General features: G+C 45.5%; 1 protein-coding gene across 2 annotated transcripts in view; it reads right to left on the bottom strand.

Moving 5' to 3' along the window:
* The window catches only part of LOC114591095 (uncharacterized), a 56212-nt gene that overhangs the window by 38968 nt on the left and 936 nt on the right, over positions 1–16308 (bottom strand). The window contains exons 2-6 of one of the 2 annotated variants that reach the window (XM_077923204.1): positions 14955–15465; positions 14452–14560; positions 11379–11461; positions 8436–8565; positions 3618–4913 (exon numbers count right to left, since the gene is read on the bottom strand). In XM_077923204.1, the coding sequence (XP_077779330.1) occupies positions 3618–4913; positions 8436–8565; positions 11379–11461; positions 14452–14560; positions 14955–15371 (2035 nt within the window). In that variant the 5' untranslated portion in view covers positions 15372–15465. Of the gene's footprint in view, positions 1–2565; positions 4914–8435; positions 8566–11378; positions 11462–14451; positions 14561–14954; positions 15466–16308 lie in introns of those variants that run through there. The other variant, XM_077923203.1, reaches the window with a different exon arrangement.

Here is a 16308-nt window from a genome sequence, read left to right on the forward strand (position 1 = left end):
GTAGGTGGACATGACCCTTCCAGACCTGGTAAAAGGCCATGGAATGCTGCTACCACCACCTTCTTCTTCTTCTTCTTCTTCTTCTTCTTCTTCTTCTTCTTCTTCTTCTTCTTTTGAAAATTCATCATTTATTAAAGAATATGTGATTCTTCAGTTCCAGGAGAATGAAGCTTGTATGTAAAGATTAGTGGATATAATAATAATAATAATAATAATAATAATAATAATAATAATAATAATAATAATATATTTATATTCCGCCTGTCTGGCTGGGTTTCCCATCTGGTGGCTCCCAACAGATTAAAAACAGAACAAAGCATCTAACATTAAAAACTTTCCTAAACAGGGTTGCCTTCAGATGTCTTCTTTTTTATTTTATTATTTTACATGTATTTTTATTAAAGATTTTCTTGATTTACAAAAGTATGTGCAATGTCTCTCTCTCGTATCTTTTTTCCATGTAACATTTTTACAAATCAGTTTCATTAGGAAGAAAAGGGGGAAGAGGTGGGGGGGAGTTGGGTAGGGATGGGGGTCGGGAGACGATGTTTCTATTTTACTTAATATATGTAGGGTTTGGTGTCAGCATTGCTTGTGCAGATTCTTTGCTGTTCGCTTGTGTTCCTTTGGTGGTGAGAGAGGTTGGGGTTGGCCTAGGGTGCGGCTGTTCATTTGTGGTTGGCTATGGTGGTCTTTGTTTTCATGTGTGAGTGGGGTGGGTGGGTGTTTTGGATCAGGTTAGCCATATTGATTTGTATGCTGTTGGTGGATTTTTGTCATTGTCTTGTTGGGCTGTGATATGTGATAAAGGGGAGCCAACCGGGGTGAAGGCGTCTTCTTGTATTTGTCCCCATATGAGAAATATGTAAAATAACCAAGCAAGTATTAGAAACCAGAATTGGCCTTACTAAACATCTTCCAGATGCAGGTGGTGCTGTGGGTTAAACCACAGAGCCTAGGACTTGCTGATCAGAAGGTTGGCGGTTCGAATCCCCGCAACGGGGTGAGCTCCCGTTGTTCGGTCCCTGCTCCTGCCAACCTAGCAGTTCGAAAGCACGTCAAAGTGCAAGTAGATAAATAGGTACCGCTCCGGCGGGAAGGTAAACGGCGTTTCCGTGCGCTGCTCTGGTTCGCCAGAAGCAGCTTAGTCATGCTGGCCACATGACCTGGAAGCTGTATGCCGGCTCCCTCGGCCAATAAAGGGAGATGAGCGCCGCAACCCCAGAGTCGGCCACCACTGGACCTAATGGTCAGGGGTCCCTTTACCTTTACCTAAACATCTTCCAAGACAATAATGCCCACTTAAACTACAAAGAACTCATAACCCACCTATTTTCAGCAGCCAGAAACATCATAACCAGACACTGGAGAGACCTGTCAGGAGTAAGCATGGACCAATGGTACCAAATAGTATGGGAAACAGCCTTACTAGAAAAATTAACCAATAAACTACCTTCTTCTTGTTGACCTTCCTGTTCGTCCTGTCTGCTTCCTGCATCACTTGGACTGTACTGCTGGCTGCCACAGCAGTTCCCCAGGTTATCTCGGTTCAGAAACCAAGGCACGGCTTCTGATTGGCTGCAGGAGCTTCCTGCACTCAATTGGAAGCCATGTCAGTTGTTCAGCTTCCAAAAAACGTTTGCAAACCGGGACACTTACTTCTGGGTTTGCGACGTTCGGGAGCCAATTTGTTCGACAACTGAACCATTTGGGAACCAAGGTACCACCGTAAAGGGAGATGTCAACAAAGATGGGGATGTTAGTATTTTAATTAGGCAGTCATGATAGGTCAGGGGTCAGCAAACTATTTTAGCAAGGGGCTGGTCCACTGTCCCTCAGACCTTGGGGGGGGGGGGCGGACTATATTTTTTTAGGGGAAATGAACGAATTCCTATACCCCACAAATAACCCAGAGATGCACTTTAAATAAAAGAACACATTCTACTCATGTAAAAACACACTGGTTCCCGGACTAGATTTAGAAGTCTAGATTGGGTCTGATCCGGCCCCTGGGCCTTAGCTTGCCTATCGATGTGACAGGCTGTAAACTTTGCACATGCCCAGCCAATGGGGAAACAAGGGAGGGAACCTGCACTTGGGAATAGGGGATATAAGGTTATGTTTTGCTAATTTTGGGTGCGCCTGCTCTGGACACTTGCTCTTGCAAGAACGTTTTTATATTCAATAAACACTTTGCTGCTTAACCAATTTTGTTCAGATTTTATTTTGAGGGTCTCAGACCCACTTCTAACAGCACTGAAAGCCCTAATTGACTTAGGCCCCAAATATCTGAGAAATTGTCTCCTTCTCCACAGACCTTCTTGGGTTAAGATCAGCAGAATGGCCCCTCTTGGCTGTTCCACCGCCTTTCGAAGATGAGGGGTTGACCTGCAAGAGGCCATTCTCTATGGCAGCCCCTAGGTTGTGAAAATCCCTCCCCACAGAGCTGCGTCGGACACATTCCTTGTATAGTTTATGTCATATGCTGAAAACACACCTCTTTGCTTTTTACACTTGAGATACAGGTTTTCAGGAAATCGTCCTCCCGATTCCTGTGAATTTAACTTTGTTTTAAACTGTTTTTAATACAGTATTTTAATTGCTGTAATCCACCTTATGGTGAAAGGCAAGTAAGAAATCAAATAGCCAATAACAATATTTCAGATCAAACTGCCAATTTTACAGAATACCTAGATGGATGGAAAGAAAGCAATAATTCTAATAACAAGGTTATATACATGCAGGTTTCAATCTAAGCATGCAGGTGTTTTATTTGAAACATTCAGGTGTTTTTACTCCAGTCACTTTTAGATTATTGTTATATAAATGCAGTTGTTCAAAGTACCTCTGGCCATGCCACTCAGAGACGGCACTCAAAGATGTTAATTTCACTAGGTCAGGGCATTTCTAAACATACAGCTATCGGCTAGGAGGTCATGCTGTTCCTTTTTGACTAGACAAATTATTTCTTTAAATTGGGCCCTGAACGAAACATAACGCATTATAAGGATTCATTGCTTACAACAAAGATAAGCTTTGAAGCTTAGCTAAGTCACGATAAGGCAGTTCAGTATCTCCTGTCAAGGGTTTGGATTGCGTAACAGAGAAGGCTGAATCAAATTCAGCTTGAGAAAGTTGGGTTTCCCCAGAAATGGGCCTGATTAATTTTTCTCTGTTATTAGATTGTCTAGGACATGGAGTTATCTGCAACATTATATTTGACAGCAATACAGTGGTACCTCGGGTACCGGAGGGCTGTTCTTAACCTGAAACTGTTCTTAACCTGAAGCACCACTTTAGCTAATGGGGCCTCCCGCTGCCGCCACACGATTTCTGTTCTCATCCTGAAGCAAAGTTCTTAACCTGAAGCAGTATTTCTGGGTTAGCGGAGTCTGTAACCTGAAGCGAATGTAACCTGAAGCGTATGTAACCTGAGGTACCACTGTATGTACTTTGTGCATTTATGTCTATTTTCTTATCCATTCACAAAAATAAATATTACTCATCGACATTAGTGAAGAAAACACTTATATGTGGGCTCGCCGGTATGATCCAGGGTTACTGCATATTCCAAGCACTGCTGTGAATTCTTTGATGATAGGCGAGATTGATCTTACTGCTGAAGCTTTTCCCGCATTCCATGCATTGGTACGGTTTCTCCTGTGTGTGAATTCTCTGATGAGAGGTAAGGTTGCTTTTCTGACTGAAGCTCTTCCCGCATTCTGAGCACTGATACGGCCTTTCCCCCGTATGAATCCTTTGATGGGAAGTGAGGTTGATCTTGTGACTGAAGCTCTTCCCGCATTCCAAACACTGATAGGGTTTCTCCCCGGTGTGGATTTTCTGATGCGAAATAAGGTTCGAACCTCGAACGAAGCTCTTCCCGCACTCTGAACATTGGTACGGCTTCTCCCCGGTGTGAATCCTCTGGTGGGAAGTGAGGTGTATCATCTGAGTGAAGCCCTTCCCACATTCCAAGCATTTGTACGGCTTATCCACTCTGTGGATTCTCTGATGGGAAGTAAGGGTGGAACTCTGACTGAAGCTCTTCCCGCATTGGGGGCACCGAAATGGCTTCTCCCCTTTGTGGATGTTTTGGTGTGATGTCAGGCTGGAGTATCTAATGAAGCTTTTCCCACACTCCACGCACTGGTAGGGCTTCTCCCCTGTGTGAATTCTCTGGTGGGATGTGAGGTGAATCTTCTGGCTGAAACCCTTCCCGCATTCCAAGCACTTATGGGGCTTCTCCACCCTGTGAATTCTTTGATGGGAACTCAAGGTAGAGCTCAGCCTGAAGCACTTCCCACATTGGGGGCACTGATACGGTTTCTCCCCTGTGTGCGTCCGGTGATGGGAAGCGAGGTTCGCCTTCTCGCTGAAGCTCTTCCCGCATTCCGGGCACTGGTACGGTTTCTCCCCTGTATGAGTTCTTTGATGGGAAGTGAGATGAATCTTCTGGCTGAAGCCCTTTCCGCACTGCAAGCACCTGTACGGCTTCTCCGCTCTGTGAATTATCTGGTGAGAAGCAAGGGTGGAACTCAGACTGAAGCGCTTTCCGCATTCCACGCACCGGAATGGTTTCCCCTCTTTGTGAATCATCTGATTAACTGCAGTTATCATCTCACTGACGCACTTTCCGCCTTCCAAATACCGGTTTGTTTTTTGACCTGCGCGAGGAGCTGAACCGAAACATTCCCAATACACACAACATTTGCTCGTTTCTCTTATTTCATCTGTTGTTTCATCAGTTGCAATCTCGTGGTAGTTGCGGCCTTCAGAAGCAGAGGGTTTACTCCAGCCATTCTGACTTGTTTTTCTTTTCCTTCTCTGCTGTTCCAAGTTTTCACATGTACCTCGTTCCGGTGGCAACCTGGGTAGTTCTGTTTTCGCCATGGTTTCACGTATGTCTTCTGCTGCAAAAAAGAGAGAAAAGAGAGGAAATAATAATAATAATAATAATAATAATAATAATAATAATAATAATAATAATTTTTATTTATATCCCGCCCTCCCCAGCCGAAGCCGGGCTCAGGGCGGCTAACAACACTAAAATAGTGCAACATTCTAAAAACATTATAAAAATTAATTAAAATCGAAATTGATGGCAACCATAAACTAAAGTTCTGTAAAGATTGCCAAAGGAGGGAGTCAGGCTGTGCCCTGACCAAAGGCCTGGTGGAACAGCTCTGTCTTGCAGGCCCTGCGGAAAGATGTCAAGTCCCGCAGGGCCCTAGTCTCTTGTGGCAGAGCGTTCCACCAGATCGGAGCCACAGCGGAAAAAGCCCTGGCTCTGGTTGAGGCCAGCCTAACCTCCCTGTGGCCTGGGACCTCCAAGATGTTTTTATTGGAAGACCGTAAGTTCCTCTGTGGGGCATACCAGGAGAGGCGGTCCCGTAGGTACGAGGGTCCTAGGCCATATAGGGCTTTAAAGGTTAAAACCAGCACCTTAAACCTGATCCTGTACTCCACCGAGAGCCAGTGCAGCTGGTATAGCACCGGATGAATGTGATCTCGCAGCGAGGATCCCGTAAGGAGTCTCGCCGCGGCATTCTGCACCCGCTGGAGTTGCTGGGTCAGTCTCAAGGGCAGCCCCACGTCTTGAGAGTCTTGAATCACTGGACAGCTTGAACCACCACTTGTGATAAAGGGGAAAAACTGCTAAGGCTTAGATGGGAGGGAAATCCTATCACACATCTAATGACCACTGTTTCAGCTCCCAGCTCAGACCTGAAGTTCACTGGTTTATCCTGGGCCGGTCACTCTCTTTCAGTCTAGCCTACTTCACAAGGTTGTTGTGTAAGCAAATGCAACAATCAGATACGATCATCTTTATTGTCATTGTCCCATACAGAACAACGAAATTGAAAAAATCTACATCAGACATTCAGAAACCAACAAGCCTGCTGTCCCAGCTATCCCAACCTGTTTAGCCCCGTAAAAACTCTGATACCCCATTTTTAAATACAATATACTCCCATAGAGACTCCTTACACTGCGTTGAAAACCAAAATTGCATTTGGCAGGCGAGAATTCTACCACTTTCTTAAAATGTATATAGGAAGTGCAGTGTAAGCGACGGAAGTAAATCAATGAAGTTTTATTATTGAGATATTTGTAGAATAAATTTGAAATAAATTCTTCCAATTTTTCTTCTTCCAATTTTTCTTCTTCCAATTTTTCTTTTTTCTTTTTATTTTCTTCCTTTTTTATTTTTTGTTCTTTTTTATATACCATGTGTGCTTATCCAAAAAATATATTTATGTATGTATTTGTATGTATTTTGCTTGTATTTTGCAATAATTATGTTAAATAAAATTTATTAAAAATTTAAAATAAGAAACAAAAAAACAAAACAAAATCGCATTTGGATAGAAACTGTTTCTCAGGCAGCTAGTCCTAGTCTTTATAACCCTGTACCTTCTTCCAGAAGGCAGAAAATGCATTCTTTCCTGACTGAGCCATATCAACATCATTGTGTGCGGCCGGATAACAACCTGGCTCACTGGTCCAAACAGATTTCCCCACCTGCTAACTGAAGGATGGTGGGGGGAGCCCTGGTGCATCCTGGGAAATGAGTTTGGAGAGGTGATACCAGCCAGAGCAGACAGTGGGCCAATTGCTACAGCACAGCTGTTTTGTCAGGCTTCTGAGGAAGGACCATGGCTCAGCGGTTGAGCTTCTGCCTTGCATGAAGAAGGTCTCAGGTCCAATCCCTGAAATCTCCAGGTGTGGCTGGAAAAGCCTTCCTGCCTGAAACCCTGGACAGCTTCTGCCAGTCCAGTGTAGACGATACTGGACTAGATGGACCAATGGTTTCACCCAATAACTTCTTATATTCTCCAATATCTCTAATCTTTTTTTAAAAAAATCTGTTTTTGTATCCGAAAGGTTATTAATGATATTTTTTAAGTGAAGCTTTCAACAGACTTTGATTTCATGACAATGGGTATAATTGGAAACACGGCTATAGAGAAAAGTGACCAGTTTAGCTTCAAAGCTATGATATTAGTGGGAAAGGCAACGATAGCTTTAGGTTGGAAAAGATAGAGAAAAATGGACAGTAGAGGCATGGAATAGTTATTTGTTTGAACTGATTCAGTCGGACATTGTCGCAGTCATGTCACAGGAAACAACGTGGAACGTCAAGTCCACCACGATAAGGAACAGATGGAACCCCTATCTTGATTGGATAAAAACTACTGGAACAAAAGACATTCGGTGGAAACCAAAAACGCTATGCCCGTGGCTGAGGATAATTGTTTGAACCCTTCCAATGGATATGGGGGTGGGGGTGGGAAGGGAGGGAAAGAAAAAAATTCTACGGGAAATTTAAAAATTGGAACGAGATACTTTAATTTCTTTCTGTAAATGCAGGCATTTAATGTACACTTTCTTCCCCCCCACTCCTGCCTGTGGGGGAGAGATCCCAGTCTGTTTAACGGTGGATTGCTTCTCCAACAACAAAATCTTCAAAAGTTGCAGCTTAACAGTCCTTTGCTTTGATCTTACTGCAGAGCGGAAAAGCAGACTTCCTTTTTATTCCTTTTCCGTCTCGGTGCCAAAATTCTTTAAATTTAGCTTCCAATTAATCTTTAAACCTTTATCCTACTCACGGATAGTAGTTTCTTTTAGCTCCAATTCTTCAGGAAGAAGTCAGCGCTCTCCGCTAATGGCGACGCGGCTTCACTCCGCAGGCTGGGTAAAACGACTCTCAGCACCGCGCCACTCACCCGCTGCTGTTCCGTAGCCTTTAAAAAGGCTCCTTCACAGCTTTGGGGGGGCGCAAAGGTGCCCACCGAGTCTCCAGTTCACAGGCTTCGCGCCTGTGATTTTTTAGGGTCCCCGCTTCGCCGTGGCTGCAGGACCCGAACCCGCGGAGCAGATCTCCCTCAGGAGCTCCGGGGGAAATCTGCCATTAAGCGCTGGCACTAACCGGAAGTCCCCAAAAATTGGAACGAGATAATATAATGTATGTAAAAATCCCGAACTCGAATAAAACAGTTCTTAACCTGAAAAAAATAAATCTATTTTTGTATTTGTGCTTATTAAGGTATGAACAACTTGCATATAAACGTAGACTTGCCATGGACAAATTCAATGGTATTTGGAATTCATTCTTACAAATACTGTAATAGGTTAAGATTTGGTGAAGCACAATAACAACCTTGCAAAGTACAGTCGTACCTTGGAAGTCGAACAGAATCCATTTCAGAAGTCCGTCTGACTTCCGAAACACAGCTTCGGCTTACAAATCTTCAAATAACCCTGCTAATGAGGTTAATTGCTTTGAATCGGTAAATATAGATCAACCCTGCTAGAAAAGGGGGAAGGCGGATTTGAAGTACCAAAATATTGAGATTCTGCAAAAAATAAATAAATGCTAAAATGCACCTATGATTTCTAAATAAATGTGATTTTCTGCTAGAGGGTCTTACCAAGAGAGGCGGCAAGATGGCCGTTCTCCTGCATGACTTCTGTATGCAGCGCTTTCTGATGAGGAGCCAGCCCAGCCCATTCCTCCTCCGTGAAGTACACAGCAACCTCCTCAAAGGTGGATCCTGCACCCTAGGAGACAACGAGAGGTGTCTGTAGTTGTGGGGTGTAAATGAATAAAATAAGGAGAAAATCAAATATTTGCCTCTTTGTAGGTAGCAAGCATGCCATCTACTAGCAAAACCCATAAGGCTCACATCAAGGAAAGGAGACTGGGCAGTATATACTTGAGAAGACAGAGGAGATACGATCGCCATCTTCAAATATCTGAAGGACTGTCACATGCAAGAAGGAGCCAGCTTGTTTTTGTATATAATAATATAATAATAATTTATTATTTGTACCCTGCCCACTCTGGGCGGCTTCCAACAAAGATTAAGAATACATTAAAATGTCACACATTAAAAACTTCCCAGAACAGGGCTGCCTTCAGATGTCTTCTAAATGTCAGGTACCACTGTCGTCTTCTTCTTCTTCTTCTTCTTCTTCTTCTTCTTCTTCTTCTTCAAGCCCAGGGAGTTGTGGAGGGAACAGAGGCACCTAGGCGGACCCCAGCCTATCTCCCTACAATACCTCAAGGACCGCCTCTTCTCATATGAACTGATCCAGACCCCAATATCGTCCTCTAAGGCCCTTCTTTGTGGGCCGCCTCCATGAGAGGTCTGGTGGGTGGCAACACAAAAACGGGGCCTTTTCTGCAGTGGCTCCCAGTTTGTGGAATGCTCTCCCCAGGGAGGCTCCCCAGGCGCCTTCATGACACACCTTTAGACAAAGGTGCAAAATGTTCCTCTTCAACCAGGCCTTTGGCTGATTGACATCCATCCGATGCCCTTTTAAAGGAGGCGATGATTGGTTTGGTTTTGTTCTTATTTTTATTGTGCATTTGTGGGTTTTATATATATATATATATATATATATATATATATATATATATATATATATATATATTTGCTTTCGTAGATTTTCACGGGTACAGGAATGCAGGTTTTGGTGTCCTCGGGTATCTTCCCGTGTAAAAGTTGGGGTGTCTAGGCGACGTTTCGACGAGGTCTCACTTGTCATCTTCAGGCTGGTGCTTTCGGCTTCTTGTTACTGGAACAGAGCAGGATCTCAGTGTTTGAGTTCCTATAAATACTGTTGAGGAGGTATGGTGTATAGCCTCCAATGTTCTGGGCAGAGAGGAAGTTCCCAGGCTAGTGTGCCTTTTCTTCTTTTGTTCCTTAATTGCTTGAGGGATATCTTGAGTGATTTCTTGAGTGATATCCTGAGTACCACTTAGGTGGGTCATTAGGTGTGGATTAGTTGCTAAAGCCTTTGTGTCTTGACCTCTTGAACTTTGTGAAGAGTTTTTCTGAGAAGATGGGTGTACTACATTTAGTTGTGCTCTGGCTTGGCTTCGTGTATAGGGGCGAGCTGTGGTTTTGTGGCCTGTGCCAGCCAGATCTGTGTAGGGATTGCAGGGGGGTGCAGCATCCGGAGGTGCCACCATGGTTTGGCTACTGGATGGTGTCTGTAATTTATCTGTGGAGAGGGTCTGGGTTTGGGTCTGGTGTGGTTGATTGGTGATGGCGTTCTGTGTGCCTCTGGATCTGGTGTCAGTTTTTGTGGGGAGGGCTAATTTCCAGATGTCTGGCAAGCGGGATGTGTCGTCACGCTTGTTCATGTTGTGAGGGTGTTTCTCTATCTCGATGGCTTCCATGATTATTCTCTTGTGGTGATGTTCCATGTTAGAGAGCAATTTGGAATCTGCAAAATTAATTTCGTGTCCTGTTTCTTTCATGTGTTGGAAGAGAGAGGAAGTTTTTTCTTCTTTTTTGACGGCATTCTTGTGTTCTGCGATACGTGCATTTATTCGTCTGTTTGTTTGTCCAATGTACGTGGCTGGGCAGACTTTGCAGGGTATTTCATAGACCCCTTGGTTTTCCAACTGGATTTTATCCTTGGGGTTTCTGAGGATATTGGCTATTTTTTGGTTGGCGCAAAAGGCTGTTTTGATATTGTGTTTATGGAGGATCCAGAGGCACACAGAAGACACAAAGGCTTTAGCAACTAATCCACACCTAATGACCCACCTAAGTGGTACTCAGGATATCACTCAAGAAATCACTCAAGATATCCCTCAAGCAATTAAGGAACAAAAGAAGAAAAGGCACACTAGCCTGGGAACTTCCTCTCTGCCCAGAACATTGGAGGCTATACACCATACCTCCTCAACAGTATTTATAGGAACTCAAACACTGAGATCCTGCTCTGTTCCAGTAACAAGAAGCCGAAAGCACCAGCCTGAAGATGACGAGTGAGACCTCGTCGAAACGTCGCCTAGACACCCCAACTTTTACACGGGAAGATACCCGAGGACACCAAAACCTGCATATATATATATATATATATACCTATATATTGGAACATTGGAGGCTATACACCACACCCATCAACAGTATTTATAGGAACTCAAACACTGAGATCCTGCTCTGTTCCAGTAACAAGAAGCCGAAAGCACCAGCCTGAAGATGACGAGTGAGACCTCGTCGAAACGTCGCCTAGACACCCCAACTTTTACACGGGAAGACACCCGAGGACACCAAAACCTGCATACCTATATATATATATATATATATATATATATATATATACCTATACCCGTGAAAATCTACGAAAGCATATATATATATATATATACACACACACACACACACACACACATATATATATATATACATATATATAAAATAAATATAAATATAAATATATAAATATAAATATAAATAATATTCATTCTATTTATATTTATATTATATATTATTATTTTTTAGTTTACGTTGTGAACCGCCCTGATGAATTTAACAAACAAATGAATGAATGAATGAAATGATCTGTCCTCCTACCTGATTTGTTGTCGCAGCGACTGCTTCCCCTCTGGAATAAAGGAGAGATGGCTGAGCAGGCCTTGTCAAGATCGTTCCTTCACCTGTGAGAGACAAAGGTGATCTCGCTCGTCCCCGAGTTCAAGTGACACATCTCTAAGTGGCCGCCGAGGGTGGAGATCAAGGTTGCACAGTTGGAATTGTTCCACCAGCAAAAGCATTTCTGCTAGCCAGATGGAACAGACTCCTCTCTCCTCCTGACCCCCCCACTCTAAGCTAATTTGGGGCAGGCATGTGGGGAAGGAGAGAAGAAAGCCCCTTGTGCTGGCGGGATCCATGGCGATGGCTCCTGCCAATGCAACTATTTAGTCGAATCTGCCCCTGGGATTATGAAACGTCTCACCCGTTTTTTAGCTTCCTAAAATGGTCAGACCCCTTTTCTTTTTCTGGGATGTTGGCAACAAGGGAGAACCAGTGCGGTGTAGCGACTCGAATGTCAGATTGGGACCTGGGTTCGTGTCCTCACTTAGCCGCAAAGTTCTCAGCCTAACCTACCTCGCCGGGCTGTTGTTGAGAGGATAAAATGAGGAAGGGGAGAACCACTTTGAGCTGTAACGCAGTAAACAAACAAATAATTGCGTTGATTTCCATATATAAAAGAAGACAACCCTTGCAGGCAATGGCTTAAAAACTGCTGCAAGGAGATTTGTTTTCTCTTGTAATTTTTACCAGATATTTTTTGTGTTGCTTCTCCATTAATAAAATATTTCCACGGGAGCTTACTATTACTCAATACTAGCTTCTCTGATAAATAATGCAGCATTTTATCTGTTTCGCATTATAATAATCTCCTTTTAAAATAACAAGGTAAAATTTTGTTGGAACAAATCTCATTGCAGCAATTTATCAGCCGCTGCTGCCGTGCGCCCGTTGTTTTCTTTTTTCAAACTCATACGTGCAGTTCCTGAGTTTAGCGGAAATGTTCCATTTAAGACACATTATTGGAATAAGCACATTATTGTGGGAAGGGGGTTATTGGTTTGTTTTAGTTAGTGAGGCATTTTGTATTCTTATTTTGCATTTATTTTTTTGCTGTGAACGGCAGTATACAAGTATCAATAATGCTTTTGAAACATGGACCACTTATAAACGCCATCTCCAACTCCTTGAGAGATTCCATCAACGGTGCCTCCGAAAATTTTTACACATCACTTGGAAAGACAGGCAAACTAATGCCAGTGTACTGGAAGAAGCAAAGATCACCAGTGTGGAAGAAATGGTTCTTCAACATCAAATTCGCTGGACCGGTCATGTTGTGCGGATGCCTGATTATCGTCTTCCAAAGCAGCTACTCTATTCCAAACTTAAAAATGGAAAGCGTAATGCTGGTGGTCAACAAAAGAGGTGTAAAGACTCTCTCTAGGCAAATCTTAAACAATGTAGTATAAACACCGAAAACTGGGAAACACTGGCCTGCGAGCGCTCCAGTTAGAGAACAGCCTTTACCAAAGGTGTCATGGACTTTGAAGACACTCGAACTCAGGACGCAAGGGAGAAACGAGCTAAGAGGAAGGCACATTTGGCAAACCCTCACCGTGATCAACTCCCGCCTGGAAACCAATGCCCCCACTGTGAAAGGATGTGTGAATCCAAAATTGGCCTCCACAGTCACTTACGGACTCACTGTTAAGAAGAGTTTGTATTTGAAATCCCGCTTTATCACTACCCGAAGGAGTCTCAAAGCGGCCAACATTCTCCTTTCCCTTCCTCCCCAACAACAAACACTCTGTGAGGTGAGTGGGGCTGAGAGACTTCAGAGAAGTGTGACTGGCCCAAGGTCACCCAGCAGCTGCAGGTGGAGGAGCGGGGAAGCGAACCCGGTTCACCAGATTACAGGACTACCACGCTTAACCAAGACACCACACTGTGTTTATGGAAGACAATCTTATTTGGCTACAAATGATTGCCAAAGAAGAACACAAATATAAATATACATATAAATATACATATAAATATAAATATAAATATACAGTGGTGCCCCGCAAGACGAACGCCTCGCAAGACGGAAAACCCGCTAGACGAAAGGGTTTTCCGTTTTGGAGGCGCTTCGCAAAACGAATTTCCCTATGGGCTTGCTTCGCAAGACGAAAGCCCATAGGGAAATCTCCGGGACAGCGGGGAAGCGCAGCGCATCTTCCCCACTGTCCTCGGACCTCCCCCGAAGCCTGGCAGCGGGGCGGGGACACCACCTCCCGCCACCCGGCTTCGGAAGGATGCCCCGAAGCCGGGCGGCGGGGCGGGAACACCTCCGACGCCGCCGGGCTTCGGAAGGCTCCTCTGAAGCCGGGCGGCGGGGCGGGAACACCTCCCGCAGCCGCCCGGCTTTGGAAGGATGCTCCGAAGCTGGGCGGCGGGGCCGCGAAGCCTGGGCGCGCTGATCTCAGCGCGCGCAGGCTTCGGCATGCTGGCAACTCTCCGCAAGCAGCGGGAGCGCTCCCGCTGCTTGCGGAGAGGTCCGCGAAGCCTGTCCCGGACAGCTTTTGAAGGCAGGCGGGGGGGGGGAGAGCAAAGACTTTCGCCCCCCGCCCGCCTTCAGAAGAGGTCCTGGACCTCTTCTGAAGGCGGGCGGGGGGCAAAAGTCTTTGCTCCCCCCTGCCTGCCTTCCCGGGAGAGCAGAGAAACGCAGCGCATTTCTCCGCTGTCGCCGACGGCTTTTGAAGGCAGGCGGGGGGGGAGCAAAGACTTTTGCCCCCCGCCTGCCTTCAGAAGAGGTCCTGGGGTTTTTTAAAATGCTGGGGGTGGGAAGAAAAGCCCTTGTCCCCCCCCCCCAGCCTTCAGAAGAGGTCGGGGGACAGACTGTCCCCGGACCTGGTCTGAAGGCGGTTTCCATAGGAACGCATTAATTGATTTTCAATGCATTCCTATGGGAAACCGTGCATCGCAAGACGAAAAACTCGCAAGACGAAGAGACTTGCGGAACGAATTAATTTCGTCTTGCGAGGCACCACTGTAAATATAAATATAAATAAAAGGCACCCCTTGGATTCCTTAAATAAGTGCAGAGAGCCCAAGATGAATCCCCATTCAGCCTTACCCAGAGAGGTGGCACCTCCAAGACCCTCCTGGACAGTCTCTCTTTCTCTGGGACCCATCGGAGCCTTCGCTGCGTCAGGGAAATCAGGAGCCACTTCTGAAAACAGACCCTTTACCAGAAACAGGGAATGTGGGGAAGGGTGACAAAAAGGGAGAGTCAAGAGGCTTTGGGACATTTTCAGTGCAGATTGGACAATTGCAGAGAGTGCCAGGATAGCCTCCTGCACGTTGGAAGAAGAGAAGAGGAGTTTGGATTTGATATCCCGCTTTATCATTACCCTAAGGAGTCTCAAAGCGGCTAACATTCTCCTTTCCCTTCCTCCCCCACAACAAACACTCTGTGAAGTGAGTGGGGCTGAGAGACTTCAAAGAAGTGTGACTGGCCCAAGGTCACCCAGCAGCTGCATGTGGAGGAGCAGAGACGTGAACCCGGTTCACCAGATTACAGGACTACCACTCTTAACCACTACACCACATTGGCACCAGGATGAAACCCTCTCTCACCTGCTGCTCTGCCTGCTTCTTCTCCTCTGCCCGACTCAGGAGGAAACCTTCGGCCAGAGCCACCGCCTGGGAACTGGTCTCCGCTCCACATTCCCTGACCCAGTTCTCCATCTCCAGGGGGAGGACAGCCAGGAACTGCTCCAGGATCACAAAATCCAGGATCTCAGCCTTGGTGTGTTGCTCTGGCTTCAGCCACTGACGGCAAAGACGGTGGAGTCGGCTGCAAACCTCTCTGGGTCCCTCGGCCTCCTGGTAGCAGAAACGCCTGAAACGCTGGCGCTGAGCGTCTGAGCTGAGGACGACCTCCTCGCCCGGGATCTCCTGCGCGGTTCTTTCCCAGAATCCCTTGCTGGCACCAGTCTGGATGGCCCCAGGGCCTCTTCCTGCTTCACGGCCAGCTGTTTCTGGATTCTCCATCTTCGATCTGTTTTCCAGGTAAACCACTCTCTCCTCTCCTGCCAATTTCTCAAGGCAAAGCCAAGCGGCTGGCTGAAGGCACCGCTACCAAGTCCTGCAAAGCCAAGACACTGTCTTTTTTTAAAAAAATTGTTTAATCATTTTTTCGATACAAACATCAACCGCAAAAGACACATATCATAATAACACAATTTGACAATTCAGAGTTGAATACACTGATATACCTTCGACTACACCTTTTTGGGGGGGACGCGGGTGGCGCTGTGGGTTAAACCACAGACCCTAGGACTTGCTGATCAGAAGGCCGGTGGTTCGAATCCCCATGACCGGGTGAGCTCTAGTTGTTCGGTCCCTGCTCCTGCCAACCTAGCAGTTCAAATGCACGTCAAAGTGCAAGTAGATAAATAGGTACCACTCCGGCGGGAAGGTAAACGGCGTTTCCGTGCGCTGCTCTGGTTCGCCAGAAGCGGCTTTGTCATGCTGGCCACATGACCCGGAAGCTGTACGCCGGCTCCCTTGGCCAATAAAGCGAGATGAGTGCCGCAACCCCAGAGTTGGCCACGACTGGACCTAATGGTCAAGGGTCCATTTACCTTGACACCTTTTTAAACAATATTTTCCCACCTCTCTCTCTCCTCCTCCTACTTCCCACCACTATCCGCCTTATCGCTTAAATATTCCTTCCAGATTTCTTCATATTTATCCATTCTTACTTTGCGCTAAGAGATTGCCTTGTTAGAAAATTATGACGTTGTCAAGGCTGGAAGATTTTCCTTGAACAAATGTGGATAAATCTGGGTTAGCAACTAGTTCCCTTGCACCCTGAAGAAATGGCAGGAGAACGACAAGTTTGAAATTATATAGAAACTAGAGATTTGTGGGTGGAGTTCCTTTCCTTGAGGACTACTGGATTAAAGCCTTCAGTCTGGCTGGGAGT

The sequence above is a fragment of the Podarcis muralis genome, chromosome 2 (assembly GCF_964188315.1).
Source record: "Podarcis muralis chromosome 2, rPodMur119.hap1.1, whole genome shotgun sequence".
NCBI lineage: Eukaryota > Metazoa > Chordata > Lepidosauria > Squamata > Lacertidae > Podarcis > Podarcis muralis.